The 19,529-nt window shown below is 48.4% G+C and overlaps 1 protein-coding gene across 12 annotated transcripts in view; it reads left to right on the top strand.

Annotated features, from left to right (window-relative positions):
* IGSF21 (immunoglobin superfamily member 21) overlaps window positions 1-19,529 on the top strand; it is a 299,326-nt gene that overhangs the window by 242,358 nt on the left and 37,439 nt on the right. For 11 of the 12 annotated variants that reach the window (XM_061600904.1, XM_061600912.1, XM_061600905.1 and 8 more), the window contains one exon: window positions 16,767-16,847. The exons of the other annotated variant lie outside the window; for it this stretch is intronic. In XM_061600904.1, the coding sequence (XP_061456888.1) occupies window positions 16,767-16,847 (81 nt within the window). The remainder of the gene's footprint in view (window positions 1-16,766; window positions 16,848-19,529) is intronic. 12 annotated transcript variants of the gene reach the window in all.

Genomic DNA, 19,529 nt, shown 5'->3' with positions numbered 1-19,529 from the left:
CCCTGATGGAGAAGGAAGGGCCCATCTTAACTGGAGGGAATTTTATTCATTTGTGTTTCTCATTTCTCCCAAAAGAGCTCATGATGGTGGTATATATGTCCCTCGCCCCATTTTACTCCAAAGGAACCTATGAGATAGATCTTGGGAGTTAGAAGCAAAGACCCCAATGGCACTGGGAATAGCTGGATTTTGGGGTGAGCTGCCAGGGCTGCAAGTTGAAACATCTTCCTGGGTTTTGAAAGGTTCCCTGATTGGTTGGCCCTGATTGGCCATTTGCTCTCCTCAACAGGAAGGGCTGTAAAGGTTGTGTCTGAAGGGAGCGCCAAACATCTGGTGAGCTACTAAACTGCAGTTGGCAGTGAAGAACATTCAGCCCTTGGACCAGGGCCAGCCTTATTGCTAGGCAAAATGAGGTGTCTGCCTCAGGCAAGAAGCAGTGGTGAGGTTGCTGAAGGACATAGCTGTGTGTCCCTCAAGACCCATTCTGCATCCCTTGAGCCAATGTTCTCTAACCTTGGAGCCCCGGAAGTTCTTGGATTACAACTGCCAGCGTCTCCAGCCATCTTAGCCAATGATTATGGGATCGGTGGTCCAACAAAACCTGGGGATCCAAGGCTGAAGAGCAATGCCCTAAACTAGTGCTCTACTCTTAGGAGCGGTGGAGGATGCTGTCCCATCACCAACAGTTTTGAAGTAAGAGTCAACTGCCAGTTCAGTCACTAGAATGAGGGAGGGTGGCACCATCTTGTTGTTGGCCTCAGGCAGCAAAATATCTTAGGCCACCCTACCCCGCAAGCTTGACCACTGGGTTGTCTTGGACAGGAGAAAGTATAAAAGGGCTTCCTGGTCCACTTGAGTCTTGCTCGATCAACAATGTCTTTCAGAGCTCTGGCGTGTCCCTGAATCCTTGGCTGGTTCTTTGGTCTTGACTATTGGTTTCTCCCACGGCTTCTGGCTCCTGGTTCTCCTTAGGCTACTTCCCACAGCCCAGACTTGGGACAACCCGGGACCTTCTGCATGCAAAGCAGATGCCTACCACTGAGCTGTGACCCTTCCCCTAAAATGTTTGTTTTTTTTAGGAATGTAGGAAGCCTCCTTATGCAGAGTCAGGCCCTGGGTCCATCTAGCTCAGTATTGTCTGCACTGACTGGCAGCAACTCTCCAGGGTTTCAGGCAAGGCACATTCCCAGCCCTACCTGGAGATGTTGCTAGGGATTGAACCCAGGACCTTCTCCATGCAACGCAGAGGCTCTACCACTGAGCTACTGCCCTTCCCCTGATGTGGAAATGGGGCTAACTGCACTGGGGGGGGGGGGAAATGAGAAACCCGAATTGACAGATTCATCCATCCAACACAACTCTGCAGGGCCAATCGGCTTTGACTATGCCATGGCTAGATCAAGGAAGGCACCACCACTTGCCTTTCTCCACGCTGACCACAGCAGCCATCCACGGAAGCTTGTGCTTCCCCTGCGTGGCTGCAAAACTTCCTTGTGTGTGCCTTGTGTCATCTTCTCCTTGTTTCGGAACATGACAACTAGCGAGGAAGGAAAAGAGGGAAGCAAACTCCAAGGGACAGCCGCAGCTTTGGCACTGATGCTGTCCGACGCAGACAAAATTTCAGGGCAAGGACAAGTGTCAGGTTGAAATGGAGAGTGCGAGTTGCAGCCCAACAGAGGCCTTGGAGAGAGACAGAGAGAGAGAGACAGAGAGACAGAGAGAGATCTTTCAGCTCAATATTACAGTTATCTGGTTGTATCTGCCCACAGCCGAGAGTACCAAACCATGATCAATATATGTAGGATTCAAGCAATTTGATGGATTCCTTGGGTTTGCATATGCACAGGTGCATAGAGGTTTCTTGGTTAGGAGCATAGGAAGATGCAAAGAGGCCAGCCAGGGAGAGAGTCTTGCAGCACTCTCACTCGAGATTACGGACGGGTGAGAATTTCGATGCACTTCGCATTTCAAGCAGAATTTATCAAATTCCCCCTTTCCAAAACAGTATGAGAACCGGACCACAGCCATCCCTCGAAATTCACGTGTATTAGAATTTTGGGATGCGGTTCACCAACTAAACAACATTTACAAAAATGCATATATTAGGTGAAACTGTACATAAAAATGAATATATGAGTGAAAATAACCTGCAAAAAGGCATGAAATGATGAGAAATGGCTTGCAAAAATGTGCACCTTTGTCAAAACTGCCCACAAAAATGTGTTTGTTTGGAGAAATTCACACTGAAATGGTGGAGAATCTTCATGAGGATTTTTTTTAAAAAAAAAATCACAGATCACTGTAGAAATGTAGAGAATTGAATTTAACATTGGAAAAATGAGAGACTGAGAGGACCGAAATGGACAGATCTTTCCGTCCTTCGTCGAGATGGCAATATAGACTCAGTTCAGGTTGAGTTGTGAAGGCAGCAGAGGCAGAAAACATTTTCCAAGTCCTCCCTTCAATTTGGCAAGGGGGACAAATGGCCCTGCTGAGTCCTGCCATCAAGCAGCACTCTCAGAAGTTGGCCCGTTGTCAACCAGAGCCATTCTGCCGATGGCTTGGCATGTCACCTGCCTTTAGAGCCAGTGTGGTGTAGTGGTTAGAGTGTTGGACTACGACCTGGGAGACCAGGGTTTGAATCCCCACACAGCCGTGAAGCTCCCTGGGTGACCTTGGGCCAGTCACTGCCTCTCAGCCTCAGAGGGAGGCAATGGTGAACCCCCTCTGAATACCGCTTCCCATGAAAACGCTATTCATAGGGACGCCATAAGTCGGGATTGACTTGAAGGCAGCCCACATGCTTTACTTTTCTGAAAGTGAAGACTGTGCTTCTGAGCTCTTTTGGAAGGGCAGGGTTCAGAGTAGTTTCTGGCAAAGGCACCGTGGGGGCTCTGGAGAGCATCCCACCCCACTTCCTCATTGGCTGCATGAGTGGGGCTCGTAACCCATTGGATCATTCAGCAGCAAGCATAGGCACCCTGCTGGGATGCTCTTTCCCTGGAAGAGTCTGCCTGTTCTCTAATGAGCTCCATCTCTCCTCTCGCAACGGCGCTGACAGGATTGCAGGCAGAAACGAAGAAAGCGATAGCCATAATCTTGCATTCTGCAAAGGCAGCAATTCATTACTTGGCCAGCAATTGCTGTTGCTCCTTTCCTGTTGACAAGTAATTGAGATCAGAGAAGCGGCCGTGTGCGTGCGTGCGTGCGTGCGTGGGGGGGAGAGGAGACATTGTAGGAAATTAGTTCTTGTGTTGGTTCGCACAGACACCCATTTTCTCCATCCGCTTGCTACTCTCCATTAATGACTTTCATGTGGACATCCAAAGAACCTGAAGCTGGATCAGGCTGAAACCACCATCCTGTTCTCCCAGTGGCCAGCCAGATGCCTGTGGGAAGCCTGGAAGCAGGACCTGAGCGCAACAGCACTCTCCCCACTTGCAATTCCCAGCAACTGCTATTATTCTGAGGCGTACGGCCTCCGAGAGAGGAAATGGAACATGACAATTGTGGCTAGTAGCGAAGGGTAGCCTTGCCTTTCATGAACTTGTCTAACTGTTAGAGCCACACGACAATGGAACCAATGACCTAGCGAGGTGGTGGGCTCTCCGACACTGGAGGCCTTCAAGAGGCAGCTGGACAGCCATCTGTCGGGAATGCTTTGATGTGGATCCCTGCATTGAGCAGGGGGTTGGACTGGATGGCCTTATAGGCCCCTTCCAACTCCACTATTCTATGATTCTGTGAACCCTCTTTTAAAGCCATCCAATTTAGTAGCCATCACTACCTCTTGTGACAGAGAATTCCAATAAGAACGTAAGGAGAGCACTGCTGGATCAGGCCAAAAGAGGCCCATCTAGTCCGCTGTTCTCAGTGGCCAACCAGATGCCCTGACGGGAAGCTCGCAAGCAGGACCTGAGTGCAGCAGGAACTTTTCCCACTTGTGATTCCCAGCGACTGGCATTCAGAGGCGCCCTGCGCAGGAGTATTACCGTTAGTAGCCATTAATAGCCTTATCCTCCATGACACTGTCTAATCCTCTTTTAAACCCTTCCAAGGCGCCTTTTATGTTCTTATGCTGTCAGTGTGGATACAGCTGTGCCCTTGTGGGCCTTTCAGCCGTCATGTATATACCCAGCCCGCATGCTGATGTGTGGGCAGGGCAGATCATTCCTTGCTATATTTGGGTCAAATCAAGCCAATCTCTCTCTCTGTTGAAAATAACCCGGGGATTTCTTCCAACCTTCCTCTATCCTGCCATGCATTCGGTGAACCTGAGGTCTTGGCGGAACATCTTGCGCTGAGGCATGCCTGCGTTTATGAATCACCTTGATTTCATCTCTCCCCTCTTCCCAATCCCGGATCTTCCTTGGCGACTAGAGTCCTGGCGGCTGTCAGCTACGTAAACATGCACGAATCTTGTGTTCAGTCAAGCTTCAGGCATGAACCACGTCAGGGTTTAAGATACTGTCAGTGGGGATCTAAGCCTGAAAATTGGAAGAGAAGTCCTCCCCGGTGAGGGTAATATACTTGGAATGAGCAGGCAGAGATGGGGCACTTAGTTCTGGTCAGTGCAAATGGCTTCCATCCCATGAGCGAGGGACCACCATTAAGCATCTGCTGTGCTTTTTTGGGCAATGTAGGAAGGGGAACAGACCACGTTAGCAAATTGTCCTCCCTATCTCAGCATGCTGGTGCATCGAAATGGAACAAGTGGGTTACTCTCTTTTAGAATTGGGGGACATTTCCCTGGTCTCGATTCAGAGGAGGCTCCCTCTTCCCAAGGATTTGCGGAGAATGCTCACCAACGGGGTTGTTCTTAAACCTTATTCCCCCCCTTTGTTTACACAGTTTGTGAGTGCACTGCAAGCCACAGTGCAGACGAGATCTTTCTACAGTGGAGGCTGGTCTGTTGGGGCAAGTGCAGCACTGCCCTGCCAGCCTCAATCATCCCTCGGCCGGCTCCCACCTGCCTGCCTTCTTGCATACAACCTGCCCAAGGGGTGGTGGCACCGGCTGTCAGAGTCCTCCTCCTTTAATCTCCGTGTTGCACTTGTAGAACTCAGCGAGGAAGGAGGAAGGGGGAAAAACTAGAATTAGCTGGCTCTGCCTGTCATTTGCTCTGGCGCCACCTACTGTTGGGCTCCCTGCCTTCCGCCCCGTCAGTCCAGCCACCAGGGAGTGTGCTGTCCCCACAAAATCATGTTGGTCCCCTTAGCTCAGAGTAAGCCCTGGTGGAAAGAGCCAGGGTATAATAATAATAATAATAATAATAATAATAATAATAATAATAATAATAATTTTAAAAAATCAGAGAGAGGTGTACAAATGTGGCATTTACTTGAATTGTCTCCGGCTCTGCTGACCACTGGCATGTGGCCCCCAGAAGGTTGTCTAGAAGGAAATGCAGCCCTTGGCTGAAAAGGGGGGGGTTCCCATCGCTGCCTTAAGGAATGGGGTCTTGGCTCATCTTTTGCTAGACTTCATATCCTTTTAGTGATTCTCTTTGGCCAGCAATTCTGGGCTAAAAAGTCATCATAACAGATGAGATTTTGGAGCAGACAGAGAGGTGCCATAAAGTGAGGGGGGGAGAGGAATTTTAGAAGAAGCCACAATTGCCTGTAGTACATCTATAAGCATTCCAAGCTCTTAGGTAGGACCCTAATTCTACACCCCCCATGATCTTCCCATCTCATCCCCCCCAAAAAATTCCAGTGCAATGGTGAATAGAACTTTCCTTTTCTTTATCCGAGTGCTCAGGTAATTAAGGGCAGGAACAGATGGCAGCAGCTGCAGTCTGAAAGTGGTGCACCCATTAAAATAAGCTGCCGGTTGACAGTTTCCTTTAAGGGTGCCAAGTGAAGGTGGGGGAGGAGGAAGGTGTGATAATTTGAGCAAACGGCTCGTGTGAAATCTTTGCTGGCTGAACTCAAGACTTGGGGAGCCGTGCAAAGGCTGCTTGTCCTGTGCAACCAAGCGGTCCCTGCTTTAGTAATTAAATGAAATTGAATCAAAAGCATCTTTAGCCTTCTTGCTGAATTGAAGCGGTTGGATGGACACCCGAGGGCTGGAGATAGATTAGGTAAGAACATAAAAAGAGCCCTGAAGTGGCATCAGGACAAAGGGGACCCACCTAGTCCAGCACTCTGTTCTCACAGTGCCCAACCAGATGTCCCGGTGGGAAGCCACAAGCAAGACCCAAGTGCAACAAAACACTCCCAGTTTGTGATTTCCAGGAACTGATATTCAGAAGGATACCTCCTCCGACACTGGAGGGAGAACATAGCCATTGTGGCTAGTAGCCATTGGTAGCCTTCTCCTCCATGAATCTGTTGAATCCTCTTTTGAAGCCATCTGTATGGTTGTAAGAAGAGCCTGGCTGTTGGATCAGGCCAAAGGGGGCCCATCGAGTCCAGCATCCTGTTGTCAGTGGTCAACCAGATGCCTCCAATGGGAAACCCTCAAGAAGGACCTGGGTGCCACAGCAATTCTCCCCACTTGTGATTCCCACCAACTGATATTCAGAGACATACTATCTCTGATGGTAGAGGCAGAACATAGCCGTCTTGGCTATATGGCTGTCTCCCACATATTTAAGATCTGAAGAGCCTTGTTGGATCAAACCACTTTCTTGTCCCCATCAGTGCTCAGCCATGTGCCTCTTAGGAAGGTCACAGGCAAATCAGGGAGGCAATAGACTACAGTGTGGTGTAGTGGTCAAGGTGTTGGACTACAACCTGGGAGACCAGAGTTCGAATCCCCACACAGCCATCAAGTGCACTGGGTGACCTTGGACCAGTCACTGCCTCTCAGCCTCAGAGGAAAGCAATGGTGAACCACCTCTGAATACCGCTTGCCATGAAAACCCTATTTGTAAGATTGCCATAAGTCAGAATCGACTTGAAGGCAGTCTGTTTCTATTTCCAGTGTTCTGCCCAGGAGATGGTCTCAAGGGAAAGGGGTGCTAGGGATATACTTGGGTTCCCGCAAGGCAAAGTTGAACAATCTAGAGCCAGGCTTCTGGTAAGGCAATGTCCAGCACGGCAAAGCCCAGATTTTGATAAGGCAAGTTGAGCCTTGCTGGTATAGCACAGTGGGGAGGAGAGCCTGCCTGGGAGTCCAGAGTCTGTGAGTTCAAATCCCCACTCGTATCTCCTGGGTGTCAAGGGCCAGCTAAAGATCACCCCACAGTGAGTGGCTCAGGGGTGACGTGCCCTGCCACCTGTGCAGCTGGGGACAAGTGGCATAGTCCCAAGGAGCCCAGTTGCCCCCCAGCTGGCAGTTGCAGGCAAGGAAGTGGCTGGCTTGTGCAGCTGTGGCCAGCTGAGCAGGCCCTAGCCAGCTGGGAAGGACTAGCCTCAGAGGGAGGCAATGGGAAAACCCCTCTGAATACTACTTACCATGAAAACTCTGTTCATTGGGTAGCCATAAGTTGGGATCGACTTGAAGGTGGTCCATAAAGCAGTGGTCAAAGGCCAGTGAGGCAAAGCCCAAGGCAAGCATGCAGCACCCTCGACAGCTCCACATGAAGCCCAGTCTGCTATGAAGAGTCGTAGGAGCAGGCTCAAATAACATTGCTTCAACCACCAGGACAGTGGAAGCCATTTCAAAAATGCAGGGCTTACTAGTGGCCACGACAGCAACTCCTCTTGGTGGTTGCCAGCCACTGTCCCCTTCATGGTTTAGGAATGTAGGAAGGTGTCAGACCATTGGCCCATCTAGGCCAGGATTGTCCACCCTGGCTGGCAGCAGCTGTCCCAGGTTTCAGCCAGGGGACGTTCCTAGCCCTCTTTGGAGACGCCATTGCAGATTGAACCTGGGACTTTCTGCATGCCAGGGCAGGTGCTCTGCTACCAAGCTACGGCCCTCCCCATGAATTAAGGAAGCCTTCGTGATTTAGCATTGCCTAGAATTGCCTTCTGGGGTGGGGGCAGAATGGCAGCTGCCGGGAGAAGCTGCTGCCGTCACCCCACCCACTGTAAAGCACAGGTGCCAGCATTGAGGAAAGTGAAATGAGGCGAGTGGTTTTGCCCCCAAATACCCCTCCCATTCCTCCACCACCACCTCAAAAAAGAATTCTGCTGAAAGATTTTCAGGGAGAATTTTCAACTCAGCGCTAGTGCAAAAGCTTGTGAGGCAGGATAGGACTGAGTGGACATACCACATAGTACTAAATGCAGACCTTGGAAAAGTTACTTTTTCTGAACTACAGCTCCCATCAGCCCAATCCAGTGGCCATGCTGGCTGGGGCTGATGGGAGTTGTAGTTCAAAAAAGTAACTTTTCCAAGCTCTGACTAAATGTTGAAGTGTGGGAGCTCATCCTGACAGCTGCAATTCCTGTGCTCCCTGAGGAGAGTCCAAAAATGCCAGCAGTGGTGTTTTTACTTTCTTCCACACAGAGTACACAGTACAATAGTATATCTACTCGTATAGTATAATATACTATACTACATGTTGTTATACCATATTAGTATAATATAATAACTATTAGGATCCGCATGACTGTAAATCCCATGTTGAATTCCATTCCCAGGGAGTTAAGCTCCATTGATCTCAGTAGTTCCGCATCAGTTCAGCTTGGGAAACACATTGCAGTTTAGCAAAAGAGCTTCATCCAGCTGAAGCGCAGCCTTTAGCTTTCAATCAGAAATGCAAACAACCTTGCAAAGAGGCATTTAGCCATTTAAAGTAGGGGTACCCGTCAAAGAAGAGGAAAAAAGGGACCAGCCTCTGCTCGAAACATTCGCTTGTTCTCTGACACCCTGTCACAAAATGAACTTGAAAGCCTTGTTGTCACTTCATTCCCTTGCCAGAGCATGGAAGCTCCATCAGTTACCCTGGTGTGCTGGTATATGATGTCATCATTTCTGCTCTTAGAAAAAAAATCCCAGAGCTGTGGTCCTCCATGTGCCTCCTTCACTGCACCGCTGTCTTCCGATGGGCATCTGGCAGACATTGAACCACATTCCCTCTTATAAGCTACCTCCAGCTTTGAAAAAAACAATAGTCTCTCTCCCCAGCCTGCTGCACGTGGTCCTGGCCCATTAGGAGCCAAGGGATATTCATAGCCATTCCTGATTTCTTCTGCAAAAGTCTTGGCACTGAGCAGGTGACCTCCTCTATTGACCTCTAGCTGCTACCGGAGTATGAGACATTCAGTCTGTTCCACTGTTAATTGTCCCCGGCCTATTTCTGGAAACAAAGATCTTGCTGGCAACTTTCTGGGACGTGGCTCTTTTGGATCGTCGGTGAGCAATACAGTCTGTGCTCTTGTCTGTCAGTTTTTCTGGCATGGCACAGCTGCTACCTCTGCTGTAAGCCAGGCCCTTATAGAGCTGGAAAGGGGTTTTGGCTCACCTTCTGTGCTTTTGGTTTAAATGAAATAGGAACAATATGTAGTCCTATTTCTTAGCAAAGTATAAATGCAACAGCGGATTTGAGAATAACCAGTCCCACACCTTCTCTCAGACATACTAGTTAATCAGATAACTCACAGAGACCATCTTCTTAGGTAAAAAGAATAAAAGAATATTTACTCACGACCTTCATATGTTTAAGAAAACATAGGCTCTAGCTTAGACAGAAATAATCTGTAGTCTCAGTCCATTTTCAGTCATTGGTGAGGATGCCCTGGAAGGAGCGTCTGCCTGCTCCCTCTGCTAGAGGTAAATGGAGAATATGCAAAAGGGATCACTATCCCCAGACAAAGGAGGAGGAAGAAGAAGGAGGCAAATAACCCCACCCTTTAAGGAAGTTACATCATGGTAAACAAACATATAGAGATACCCCCAATACTGGTTAGAGGGAACATCTCCCTATCAAAGGGGGTGGCATGCAAGCTTGCTTAAATCCAACACTGTGTACAGAGAGTTTCAATGGAAAAGGGGAACTTGGGCCTTTTTTGCGCAACAGAAGCTGTTGGTTGTCAGCTCAGGAGCACCTGGAACAAGTAGCTCTGTTTAGACCAGCTGAGGTGGAAAGAGAGTAGCATCTGCCACTTGTAGCAGTCGATGCACAAACGGCTGTGGATCAGCGTAGCTCCCCCTGGAGGTACTCTATGGTCTGTACGGACAAGTTGCGCTATGCATGGACCAATCTGTCCAATTCTGTCTCTCATTTCTTTCTAATTTCAAGTTCAGTTCTCAACATTTCACATCAGTTTGTGGTTTATTTTTATTTTTCATTAAAAATAAAAGTATTTCTGAAAATTTGACTTAGAGCTGTATCCAATGCACTCGCTAGCGTAAGAATTTCCATTTGCACAATGGGGCATGCTCTCCCTCTCCTCTCCCTGCTCATGGCTCACTGTCCCCAGATCTGCTCTGGAAGGTTGGAGGGAAACACAGAACAGTTTTAGGAGGTGCACGGACTTGCGCGTGGGGTGAGGAGAAGGAAGGGAAGTTCCACGGGACAGCCAAAAATCGTTGCAGAACATGCGTGTTGAATACCACCCCTAGTGTGCGTCTTGCTACATGTACCATTTTGCAAGCCATTGATAGAATGCATTTGTTTTCATTTATGAGACTCTCCCCTGATATAGGGATTTTGTTGTTGCTGCTGTTGAGCTGCACTGCAAAAGTGTGAATTTTGAAGAATAGTTGTGTTTTCTGGTTCATACCAAACCATTCCCTAAGACTCCTCCAAGGATGTGGGAGGGCTGTTGTTGACTGGACTGGGCTATTACTAAGCCAGAGAGGGCAATGGGGGTGACTCATGTCAAGCAGTGGTGGCTGGTGACCACTGGGACCACTGGGGTGGAAGGTAGGGAGGCCACCAGTAGGTGGCGCTAGAGCCAAGGTTTGGCTGAGCCAGCGCCAATGACAGGCAGAGCCCACTAATTCTACATTTGCCCCTGTCCCCCTCCCTGCAGAGTTCTACAGGGAGCAACACTGGGGCTAATAAGGAGGAAGCCAGGTAGACAGCGTCCCACTGGACAGTTTTCATTTCTGCCCCATCAGATAAATGGGGGCAAACTAAGGTTGGTGACTAATCCACCCTAACTGACCAGCCCCCAAAGCATGTAAGTCAGGTCCTTTAACGTCCAGAGCTGCATCTATGATTCTGCACAAACATATTAAAAGTGTCGGATGTGGTATTGAGGAGGGCAAGAGTCAATAAGAGAGTGGGTCAGTCCTTGTTTGTTGCATGCAGAAGGTCCCAGGTTCAACACCTCCCATATCTCCAGTTCAAAGGATTGGAGGCAGCATGTGAAGGGGACGGCCTGAGAACTCTGGACATCTGCTGCCAGTCAGAGTTGGTAGTATCAGGCTATGTGGGCAGATAGTCTGACCAGGTCTAAAGCAAGTTGCTAGGGGATGGCTCAGTATGATCCTGGTTTTTGGTTTTAAAGAAGTGACCCAAGTTTCTTGCCCTCATGGATGTGAAGATGTGCTTGAAAGTGTCTGGGAACTGCCTGGTGAAGTAGCCAAAGTCAGAATAACATTCCTGCTGGTGTGTGTGTGTGTGTGTGTGTTTCCCCCACCACCACAGTGGCTAATCAGATGCTAGATGTTCTTGATTGCCTTTGGAACACTCTATGAATCTTGAAAAGCCCCATTGCAGAGCTGCAGAAGAAGCCAGCTTTCTGTTAGCGAGGATGGGGAAAGCCCCAGGTCTCAGGGACTTATTGTTATTATTGTTGTCGTCGTCATCGTTGCCTGTGAGCCATCTTTCTCCTAAGTGGCAGCAATGTTCCCTTAAACAGCCAGCCTTGTCTTCCTGGGTGTGGGGGAAATCATGGCTCAGCCATCCAAAGGGAAGCTTTAAACCCAAAATTGTGCTGTGCTGTGTGTGTCTGTTCTTGTTTTGGATTTATGCCCACACCACGCAGCCCCCTCCCCTCCCTTGGCATGCTGGGTTGACAACGTAGGCTCTTGGCTCTCATTACACGCACACTCCGTGCAGCTTACCAGCAAAAACTCCCAGCACAAGTGGTACGTGAATCTCCGGCCCCCTTAGTGCCATTGAGATAAACTGTATTTGGCTCTCCTCTAATGAAGCATTGGCAGAAAAAATGTAGCTCTGGGCAACGTCCTCCGCTGTGGGTTTTTGCATTCTTCTTCTTCTCTATAAATGAATCAAGTCCACCAAAAAAGAAAGTTAGGGCTCTGGAGAGGTAGAAGAAGGAAAAAACAGTGCAAAGTCAGCAAGTCTCTTTCTTTGTCACCTTGAGACCTAGAAATTTAGTTTTTAAAAGAGAGAGAGAGACAGAAATCGCACTGTATCCACTAAATCCTACTCAGCGTAGCAGATCCGCTGAAATCAATGGACTTAAGTTAATCATGCCCATCAATTTCCATGGCTACTCTGAGTAGGACTTAGATGTATGCATGAGCAGGAGACAGAACAGCAGCAAACCCCATAACATCCCATAATCCATACGTTATGGGGTTGGGGAGCTACACACAGGGGCAGTGGATGGGCAGTGACAGCCTGAAGATTCTGCCCAGGGCCTACGTCTTCTGGGTCCACACAGATGACATCTCTGTCCTGCTTTTAAATGTCCCTCTGGTTTGTTCTTACTGATATCCCACTTCTTCTGGTTTGAGTAGGAAGCGGCGCCTGCACATGTCATATCCAGGAATGGGCTGAGAGGCTAAGTTTGGTCTTGCTGGCCTTCCATCATGCATCCCTCCCATCATGCATCCCTCCCATCATGTGCTGTCGCGTCCCATCCCTACACATAAAACACCCAATCTTTTACATGAAATGCATTTCCAATGGATGCACCAGTAAAAGAGGCACATCTTTTATGTTAAATGCACATTTTGTCTTGCATACGCTGAAAATTCCTGGCGAAATCCAGCAAAGTGCTATCATATGCCTGGGAGCTGCATTCCAATCCGTGAGTAAATTTGGGGACGTTGGATCAGGTCAATGCGCTGCATTCCTCCTCTGCCCACCCCTTTTGCATCCCTTCAGTTTGTCTGCATCTCCCATTAGGGCTGGAGGATCTGCTGGTTTCTGATTTTTCAGTTCCTCATTTTTCCAATCTTAAATTCAGGTTTTCACATTTTTGCAGCAATTTGCATTTTAAAAAAACAAACAAACAACCTTATGAAAATCCTTCAGCATTTTAGTACAAATTTATCCAAATAAACACATGCAATTTTGACTAATTTTGCAAGCAATTTCTCTTAATATAATGCATTTTGTAGCATTTTTGTAGATGGTTTTCATGCATATATTCCCCACCCAGTAATATATGCATTTATGTAAACATTCTTAGGTTGGAGAACTTCATTGCAGAATTTGGATATGTGTGGATTTAGAAGGAGGGCTGTGTTTTGGTTCTCATATCCGTTTGGAAAGCGTGGATTTGATCATTGTGGCTTTAAATGAGAATGGAATTTCTCCCTCCTCCCTGTCTCGCATGCACACATTGCCAAGGCACACGTGCTCCATGATACCTCCACTGTCAGAGGCAGTGTGCTTCTGAATGCTATTACTGGAAATCACAAGAGAGGGGAGTTGCTGTTGTGCCTGGGGGCTTCTCACTGGGGTCTCTGGGCAAACAGGACACTGGACTAGTTAGGCCATTGGCCTGACCCAGCAGCCAGGCTCCTCTTATGATCTTAGGTGTACTGGTAGTAGCAATCAGCCAGAAGAAATAGATGGGACCTCCATATCCAGTGGCAGTCTACCTCCAAATTCCAGTTACTGGGAATCCCAAGTGGTGAGAGAGCTGCTGTTGTGCTCAGGTCCTGCTTGGGGACTTCCCATTGGGGCATCTGCTGGCCACTGTGAAGACAGGCCCCTTTGGCCTGATCCAGCACCACAGGGTTCTTCTGATGTTCTTATACAACAAAAGCCATTGTGGCGGCGACGTGATCGCATGTGCACAGTTGCTTTGTTGAGATCACACAGTTGCCTTGGAATGGTGGAATGGAGTTGAGAGATTAATCCCCTTGGTGCAAAGCCAGTGGGAACCTGCTCCTCTCTCCAACGGGTCACTGAAGCTCTGCCATTGACGCAATGAGGTGCAAGTAATGAATGGCGCCACGCAGCTAATTATAACAACATTAGCTCAGAGAAGCGCTGTAATTGCCAGACAAAAGTGCCTTCACTTCTGAGATTGGGGTGTGTTGTGTGAGTGTATGTTTTAGCAAAATGTGACTCCTTGGGTGGAACGCCGTGATTGTTTCCATCCCTCCTGAGGAGGGTCTTTGCCCACTGTCTTCCCAGGTTCCCACTCCCCCCCCCAAATTGCCAGCTTCCATCGCACATTGCGTTCCTGCGATGCACCTTCTCCTATCTGCGGTTCTTATTAAACAATCCTTTCCGTTGATCCCCCAGCTCCGGATGCCTTCAACACATGGAATGGTTTTATGATTGCAGCAGTCTGAAAAGCTGAGAGGAGATGGGAAAAGTGGGGGGGTGATGTTGGTGGTGGGGGGAGCCATTAATGGGTTTTTAAGGCTTTGGGGGAAGAGTTCAACACCCACTAAATGGAGCAATAAAGTCGCTCGGCGTTGCAGCAAGACACGCTCCGATTCCAGCAATCCTGGGTACCGCTTTTCCTTCCTTCCCTAGCTCCTCATCTCCCACCTTCCTCTGGTGGATTAATTGGCCACACTCGGAGATGCCTGGATCAACCAAACATACTTAAATCAGACACACTGGCTGATTTGCATCCTGCGGAGCTGGGAGCAGCGACTGAAGAAACGCCAGCTGTTTTAATGCCACGCAGCCTTGGGAAGAGAAAAGAGAAAAGAATCAGAGGTGGCATTGCCTCTGTGAAAGGCCTGGAACTCAGCATGGCTTGCGAGCCTCCCCGCCTGGCCATTGGCTGAGCTGCAGTGATGTCATGGAATGTGCTTACCTACATTCAGACTGCTCTGAGGGGGAATGCTTGGAGCAGGCTGTGGATAAACTGTGCAATTTTGTAAAGGGGGCTGCAAGAGAACTTCAGTGAAGGAGATCCCAGATTCAAAATATTTGGGGGGTATCTGAACAGTGTTTAGGACTGACAGTGTTTGGTTTCTTAAAAATATCTGGTCAAGGGGTGGAGCTACAGTCAGGTTTAACTAATCCAGGGGAAGAGATTTTAAGGTTTGGCCAGAGGGAAGTTTTGGCAGAACAGAATATGAGGTCAATAGACCACCTCCAAGTTTAAAATACTTGCTTTGTTCAACAAAATATCTGGTAATGACCAAAGACGATGACATCCTCCTCCTCCTCCATTTATTATTCCTATATCTGACCTTCCACTCAGGAGGTCAAGGTGGCATACACGGTTCTTGCTGTTGTACAAATGTGTGGTGCGGCTGCACCTCAAATACTGTGTACAGTTCTGGTCACCTCACCCTGAAAAGGATATTGTAGAGTTGGCAAAGGTTCAGAAAGGGACAACTAGAATGATCAAGGGGATGGAGCGACTCCCCTGTGAGGAAAGGTTGCAGCATTTGGGGCTTTTTCGTTCAGAGAAAAAGGCAAGTCAGAGGTTACATGACAGAAGTGCATAAAATTATGCATAGCCATGGAGAAAGTGGATAGAGAGAAGTTTTCCTCCCTCTCTTATAACACTAGAACTCGTGGACTTCCAATGAAGCTGAATGTTAGAAGATTCAGGACAGATCAAAAAAGGTTTTTCTTCACTCAGCGCAGAGTTAAACTATGGAATTCACTCCCACAAGAGGCAGTGATGGCCACCAACCTGGATGGCTTTAAAAGAGGATTAGACAAATCCATGGAGGAGGAGGAGAAGGCTAGCAATGGCTACTAGCCACGATGGCTCTGCTCTGCTTCCAAATACCAGTTGCTGAAAACTTCAGGAGTGGAGAGTTGTTGTTTCACTCAGGTCCTGCTTGTGTGCTTCCCATTGGAGCATCTGGTTGACCACTATGAGAACATGATGCTGGACTAGATGGGCGCCCATTGGCCTGATCCAGCAGGGTCTTCTTATATTCATACCTTCTTCCCACCTCCCCATTTTACGTTCACAAAAGCTAGGCTGTGACATAGGCTAGGCTGCGAGATAGTGATTGGCCCAAGGTCACCCAGTGAGTTTCATGGCTGAGCAGGGAGACCACCCAAGGTCCTAGTCCAACACCTTTCCCTCAACACAGCCCTGTCTCTCAACCCGCTGCCTGATGGGTTTCTAGGACTGCAAGAGATTTCTGTGCTACTGCCAGCCAAGAAGGAGATCTAGAGAAAGATAGCCCTGGCAGATACGAGGTTGTGAGGCATGGATACGTGAGGCAGAGTAGCTGAGGGGAATGTGCTATCATGTTCGCATTCTGGTGATATCATTGTGGCATGGGAACATAGCAAGCTGCCTTGTACTTCAGACCTTTGGTCCATCTAGCTGAGGACTGTCTACACTGGCTGGCAGCCACTCTCCAGGGTTTCAGCCAGGGATCGATCTCAGCCTTACCTAGAGATGCTATTGGGGACTGAACCTGGGAACTTCTGCATGCAAAGCAAATACTTGACTGAACTGGGGACCTTCTGCAGGCAGTGCTGGTGCTCTGCCCCGAGCTCCATCCCATCCCCTGTGGGTAGACTGAGCATCTTATTCTGTCAGTTTCATTCTTGCTGGTGCACAGTCATAGGTCTGTTCCATCCAGTTTTGTGCCTGTATATTTGTAAAAAGAAGGCACAAAAAGTCTGCTTTTAAATGGTGCACACTTTTTTTAAAAGTAAAATATGCATTCATTTTAAAAACTGTAAAATATGCACTGTTGGATGCATAAACCACATATTCTGCACACATTTTTTCTGTAAAATACCTATTTCTGTGTGCACATTTTCTGCACCGGAACAGCACTGCGGAATCCAGAGCACTGCGGGATCCGACTGGGAGCTGCGTTCTGATCTGCAAGCAAGTTCCAGAGAATCAGCTTGGGTCAGTCCACTGTGGAAAGCAAATGGAACAAATTCCTCCCTTGCCCTTAGCTGTAATGCAAATTTAGCCAAGTAACTTTCAAAGTAGTTTAAGTCATACACGCATTCCCAGCTCTGATTTTTCAAGGCTAAGTTACTGCGGGGGAAGGAGGCTGTCTAGCTATGTGCAATGCTTTGATCTGACAAGTTCTTGAGATCAGACTTCCAAAGGTAGAGAGAAAGAGAGGGAGGGAGGCGCTGTAGCCCAGGAGCAAAGCATATACTTTACATGCAGAAGTATCCAGATTTCAATCTTTGGGTGTACCTCTCCTGGTAAAGGCCCAGGACTGAAACTGAAAGAACTGGGCATGTTTAGCCCAGAGAAGAGAAGACTGAGGGAAGGTATGATAGCACTCTTCAAGTACTTGAAAGGTTGCCACACAGAGGAAGGCCAGGATCTCTTCTTGATCGTCCCAGAGTGCAGGACACGGAATACTGGCCTCAAGTTGCAGGAAGCCAGATTTTGACTGGACCTCAGGAAAAACCTCCTAACTGTTAGAGCCATACGACAATGAAACCAATGACCTATTATTTATTTATTTATTTATTTATTTATTTATTTATTGCATTTCTTAGTCGCCCATCTGGCTGGCTATCCAGCCGCTCTGGGTGATGTACAAAATAGGCATACAAATATAATAGACATTAAAAATCTGAAAATAATGACGATAAAATCTAGCCCACCCCAAAAGCCTGCCTGAAGAGCCAGGCCTTCACGGCCTGGCAGAAACTCATTATAGAGGGGGCATGGCAGAGGTCATTTGGGAGATAGTGGGCTCTCCAACACTGGAGGCCTTCAAGAGGCAGCTGGACAGCCACCTGTCAGGGATGCTTTAATTTGGATTCCTGCATTGAGCAGGGGGTTGGACTCAATGGCCTTACATGCCCCGTCCAACTCTACGATTCTATAATTCTGTGAGTCTATGATTCTATTATTGGCAGAGGGTGGGAAACTCCCTTTTGCCTGCCAGTCAGAACACACCACTGTTCTTCAACCTTGGGTCTCCTGATGTTGCCAGGCTACAACCCCAACCAGTTGGGCTAGAGTCTTGCCCAAACCAACCTAGCCAATCGCACTGGGATGATGGGAGTTGTAGTCCAATAACATCTGGAGGGCCGCAGGCTCCCTGCCCCTGCTTTAAAGGCCAGAGGTCTCCTGTGGAAAGATTGCACATTTAAAAAATGCCTGATGGAGTACTGGCACAGTGGAGAGAGAAAGAGAGAGGCCAAGCTCTGGAATCCTCAGCTGCAAATCCTTTCAGCTGCACCCCCAGTCCCCAATGAAAGCTAGGCTGTTGCGGCTTGTGCTCTGAATGGCACTTGAACTTCACCACCACCCGTGTGTGTGTGTGTGTGTGTGTTTATATTTCTATCTCTGATACAACCGGGGCCTTGTTTTCCTTCACCTCTTCCCTCTGTGTTCTCCCCTTCCCTCCCACCCTACTCCTCCTTCCAATAACACAATTACTTTTCTGAGGAGCTGTCAGTGTTGGTAAACTCCAGCTGCTAAACTGCATCCCACAGATCTCTCCTTAAAACCTTCTGCAGTTTATTAATAGTTTATTGATCCCAAAGCCCCATCGTCAGTGAAAGAGACGCTTGGCTCCAACCCTCCCCTCCCCCTTCCGGTTATCTGAATACTGACTACTAACTAGGCAGCCGATCAATGGCACTCAGTTCCCAGGGGGGAGAGAAATGTTCTCCTGCCTATTTAATCCACTTTAGCGGGGAGGCGGCTCTGTGGGGTGGCAAGATGACAGAGGGGAGGGAGAAATAATGTCAAGTGAAGGCCGATGAAAATTGTGTCTGATGTCTTCAGTGATCACACACACACACACACACAGTGGAATGGCACCTGCCCTTGCGGTAACAATCTATATCTCCTATGAAGAGTCCTACCGGATCTGATCAAGGGTCCAAACTAGCCCAGTATAGTCTCTTCAACAGTGAGCAGTCATGATCGTATAGCGATGATGGGCAACCTCAGAAGAGGGCAACCAGAATGATCGAGAATGATTTAGGTTAGAGAAAAGGCAAGTCGGAGGCGACATGATGGAAGTGTATAACATTTTGCATGGCATGGAGAAAGCGGACAGAGAGAAGTTTTCCTCCCTCTCTCATAACGCTAGAACTCAGGGACATCCAATGAAGATGAGCGTCGGAAGGTTCAGGACAGACAAAAGGAAGGACTTCTTCACACAATGCAGAGTTATGCTGTGAAACTCGTTCCAAGAAGAGGCCACCAACTTGGATGGCTGTGAAAGAGGATTGGACAGATTTATGGAGGAGAAGGCTATCAGTGGCTACTAGCCATGATGGCTCTGTGGTTGGAGGCAGTGTGCTTGTGAATGCAAGTTGCTGGAAACTGCAAGATGGGAGAGTGAGCTTGCAGTCAGGTCCTCCTTACGGACTTCCCATTGGGGCCTCTGGTTGGCCACTGTGAGGACAGGGTTTCAGACAGGCGGCATTCCCAGTCCTACCTGGAGATGCCAGGGATTGAAACTGGGACTTTCTGCACGTAAAGCAGATGCTCCGCTGCTGAGCTACAGCCCTCCATCATCAAGGTTCTAGTCCATAGTTTTCAAGCTCGCCACCCCAGCCAACACCTCTTCCCTCCTCTTCCTTCCTCTGCCTTCTAGCTGTA

The sequence above is a fragment of the Rhineura floridana genome, chromosome 18 (assembly GCF_030035675.1).
Source record: "Rhineura floridana isolate rRhiFlo1 chromosome 18, rRhiFlo1.hap2, whole genome shotgun sequence".
NCBI classification, from domain to species: domain Eukaryota; kingdom Metazoa; phylum Chordata; class Lepidosauria; order Squamata; family Rhineuridae; genus Rhineura; species Rhineura floridana.
Note: the sequence above shows the minus strand (reverse complement) of the source record. Positions and strands in the feature narration are given on the sequence as shown.